We start from the raw sequence: 3770 nt of genomic DNA on the forward strand, positions 1-3770 counted from the left end.
GGAAGGAATAGGGGGCTCAGAGCCAAGCAAGGAAGGCAGGTCACCTGAGCCTCTTTAGGATTTGTCCTGCAGGCAGCTGCCAACGTGCCTGGGGCCATCAGCTGCGCAGGGAGGCCTCTAGAGAAGACCCCCCTGGTTGCTGAGCTACCCTTGCCGCTCTGCTCCCTTCAATAAAGCTCTTCCCCCCCAGCCTGGACCCCCACCCCCTCCACCACCAAGGCAGGGCCCACGTCCAGTGAGCACCTGAGAGTCGAGACAGAGGTGTGTGTGTGTGTCCGGAGGGGGTGGGGTGGGGGCATTATCCTCTGTCTGAAAACTGGCGCCCCCCCCCCCCTCCACTGGTTCAGGTCCCTCAGCTGTTACCGTTTAGCTCTGGAATGACAGGCGCCCGGACTCCGTGTGTCCAGCCACATTCAAGACCGCTGAGTTTAGCACCCTGGGCCCTCTGCCCCCAGTCGCTAATTTTATTGACCTGTCAAAGGCACGCTGCTGGCAAGGAGGATAATTGAGGATGAAGTGGACAGATGGGACCTGGGAGACGGAGACCGGGCAGAAAGGGGGAGAAGGGCCATTCCTGGGGCCAGGGTCAGGGGACACTGGGAGATAAAAGGAAGGAGCCTAGGAAAAAGTACACATCTCTCAGGGGCAGGGGCTAAGAAGACTGGTACTGGAATTATATTCCTCAGAGGAGGCACCTGGGTGGAGCGGGGGTGGGGCTCGGTGAAGATGCATGGTTTCCCCGTCCGTCCACCTCGGGGCAAAGCCAAGGATGCAGCAGGGGAGGTCAGCCGGCAGGAAGGACCGCCAGCCTGCTCTCCAATCTCTGCCCTCGTCCCCCTCCCTCCCCCTTGAAGGTGACCCCTGCCTGCTGGGCCTCTCAGGCCACAGAAATAGTCCGTTCCCCGAAGAATCAACCAGATCTCGCGTCTGCCTTCCGTTCCTCGTGAAAATGAGGGCAGAAAATCTAGGCCCTTGCTACTCCCCCGCCCCCACAGGCTTACCTGAGCTCCCAAACCCACCCCTCACACCCTGGCCCCCAGCCCAAGGGAGTGGACCTAGGGATCAGAGCGCGGTACTGGGCTCTGTTATGAGGTGGTGGGGGCAGGAGGGTCTCACATTCACGATGACCTCAATTTAGATTTTTGACGTTCTCTCCAAGAGCGGTGTTACCACTTTAATATTGAAAATCAACCCCAAAGCAGATGAGTGTATGGGGCGGGGCGGGAGGGAGGGGCAGGGCACAAGGAGACGGTCCTGGGGGGGGATGGTGCGCGCACACCCTCTCCCTCCCATCCATATAAACTGCACGCTTGAAAGGCTCCTCTTTTTGATGTTGACTCTCTCCACAGCGTGTAACCTATCCCGTGCCCCCTCCCCGTAAGAGTTTGAGGAATGCCAATCAATGGAAGTGACATGGCAGAAAAGGGCTGACCAGGGGCCCAGAGAAACTGTGGGGTGATCCCTGCCCTCAAGGACCCACCCCAGCCAGCGCATCAGGAAGGGTCTGTGTGGCTTGCTGTGGAGCGGGGCTCAGGGAGGGTCGCTCCCCCGGCTGGCCAACTCACTCCTCAGGTTTTGTCTGTAGCTGGGCAAAGATTCAGGCAGGAGTGCCCTGGGGGCCTTTGGCCTGAGCAAAAGTGGCAACTGCTGCAACTCTGGTGCCCCCTGCAGCCCGAGGCAGGCACTGCAGCGAGCTGGTGGTCAGTCAGTTCAGAGACAGGTCGGCCAGTGCGTTGGCACAGTGCTGGGCGTAGTCGAAGTCAAGGACAGGGAAAGGCACTCTCGACCACTTCTTGGCATGAAGCCGCCCCCCTGGGGTCTCCAGCAGCATGCTTTGGACGCGGAGCACGGGAAGCTTCACGGACTTGTAGGTTATCTGCAGACCCCAGGCCTGGAGGTGGACAGCACATGCAGGGTCTGGGCTGCTGCCCACAAGCTGGGCTTCTCTCCTCAACTTGGGGCTTCAGGAAGAGGGGGAACCAGCATCTTTCGTCTGAGAGCCACCTCCCCCATCGCAGTGAACCTCCCAAGACAGGGGAAGTCCACCACTCTCTTCAGACCTGGGACTCGTGAGACGTCAGACAGACAATCCCTAACAGGTTGATGGCTCCTGGGGCAGGACTGTTCCCCCATCCCACTGGGAGCTCCCTGAGGGCCGGGCCAGGCCCCCTCCCTCTGGGGACTGAGCACTGAGGGCACTTACCTCCCCACAGTTCCTGCAGCTGATGGTACCCTCGGGCCGCCAGTCCTTGAAGGCTCTGTGGATCTCCACAGGTTCTGAGGAAGCGTTGAAGTAGATCCTGGAGGGGAATAGGGTGGCCGCCCTTGTGGACCATGTGCCCCAGAGGTTAGGCCCTCTCCCTGGCTGAGCCTCCTCCTGGGCTTTGGGCCTTCCTGCCTCCAGGAGTCAGAAACGGAAGGGCTTCCCAGAGCCAGGAAGGCCCATCTTCAATATAGCAGCTGCCTCCGTCCCCAGCCCACCCGCCAAGTGCAGGCTTCAGCAGGAAGGCCCTGCATGCGACCCACCCGAACCGAGTATCCCTGCCTCCCTCCAGACGCCCACCCCCAACCCATCCTTCTACCAACTGCTGGGGTTATCTTCGGACCAGTGAACGGGCTGCACGTCCATATCTTCCCAAAGCTATTGTCTTCCTTCTGAATCTCATCATCCACAACCCCTTCCACTCAGGTCCATGGGGGTGACGCCTGTCTTTTGGCCCCGCCCATCCTTTTCTTCCCACCACTGCCCTCTGGTGGTGCAGGAGTTAAATACGATGGGCTGCTAATGGCCAAGTTTGCAGTTCAAAACCACCAGCAGCTCCTTGGGAGAAAGATGGGGCTTTCTACTCCTGTAAAGAGTCACAGTCTAGGGAACTCACAGGGGCAGGGCTGCCCTGTCCTGTAGGGAATGAGCCGGCGTTGACTCGATGGCAGGGAGTTTGGTTTTGAGGTTTTATCCAATCCCAGCCCAGCCCATCCTTCAAGATCCAGATGAAAGAAACGTCACCTCCTCCAAGGAGGACCTCGGGTCTGAGTGTCCTTCGCTCAGAGCCTGCGCACAGTAGGTCCCCAGTTGAGGTATTTAATTTGTCAACAGATGGGGCACAAAGGTTTTGTGAGGGGTGGTGGTCACCCCGTAGGGAAGGCCCTGGACAGCCAGCCCTTCTTGAAATCCCCAGAGAAGGTGGGGCCAAAGAATCTAGTGCCCCTTGTAGCCCCTCAGCATTTGGTCTCCTGCCTTCCAGCTTCCGCTCAACCACCTAGTAGCCGTGAACTTGGGCAAGTCACTTCACCTCTCTGGCTGGGTCTCACGTCCTTCACCTGTCCAGCAGGTGGGGAATACAGTGAGATCAGGGCTTGGCAGATGCTCTGCAGCCTCCCAGACCCTCCAAAGAACTGTCTTAGGGGACGAGCCTCAGTCCCTTGCCCCACCTCCTCCACCCCCCTTCCCCAGGTCTCACGAGAAATTGGGGTTCACATTGACATGGTGGGAGCCCTCCACCTTCCGCAGGTCACTCCCATGGCCCACAGCCACCAAGCAATTGATGCAGTAAAGTCGCACTTGCTCAGCCAGGAACTGCTGCCGCTGGCGTGCCTGCAGCTCTGCCCTGGCCGCCCGCTTGAACAGGGCTGACTGCTGCAGGTCCTGAATCTGGGGGAGAGGGGGCATGTCGGGCATGACTGGGGTCCGAGGGCTCCCAAAGTCCTCAGATCATTTCTACCCAGAGAGGAGTTTCCTGGCCGCCCCCCCCCCCCCCCCCCCCCCCCCC

The 3770-nt window shown here is 59.8% G+C and overlaps 1 protein-coding gene across 2 annotated transcripts in view; it reads right to left on the reverse strand.

Moving 5' to 3' along the window:
- Nucleotides 1–1164: 1164 nt before the first annotated feature.
- The window catches only part of DHX58 (DExH-box helicase 58), an 8333-nt gene continuing 5727 nt past the window's right edge, over nucleotides 1165–3770 (reverse strand). The window contains exons 9-11 of one of the 2 annotated variants that reach the window (XM_045299661.1): nucleotides 3563–3652; nucleotides 2204–2300; nucleotides 1165–1891 (exon numbers count right to left, since the gene is read on the reverse strand). In XM_045299661.1, coding sequence (XP_045155596.1) covers nucleotides 1761–1891; nucleotides 2204–2300; nucleotides 3563–3652 — 318 coding nt within the window. In that variant the 3' untranslated portion in view covers nucleotides 1165–1760. Of the gene's footprint in view, nucleotides 1892–2203; nucleotides 2301–3461; nucleotides 3653–3770 lie in introns of both variants that reach the window. The other variant, XM_004707171.2, reaches the window with a different exon arrangement.

The sequence above is a fragment of the Echinops telfairi genome, unplaced genomic scaffold (genome assembly GCF_000313985.2).
Source record: "Echinops telfairi isolate 266 unplaced genomic scaffold, ASM31398v2 ScPeMD7_7458;HRSCAF=8496, whole genome shotgun sequence".
NCBI classification, from domain to species: Eukaryota; Metazoa; Chordata; class Mammalia; order Afrosoricida; family Tenrecidae; genus Echinops; species Echinops telfairi.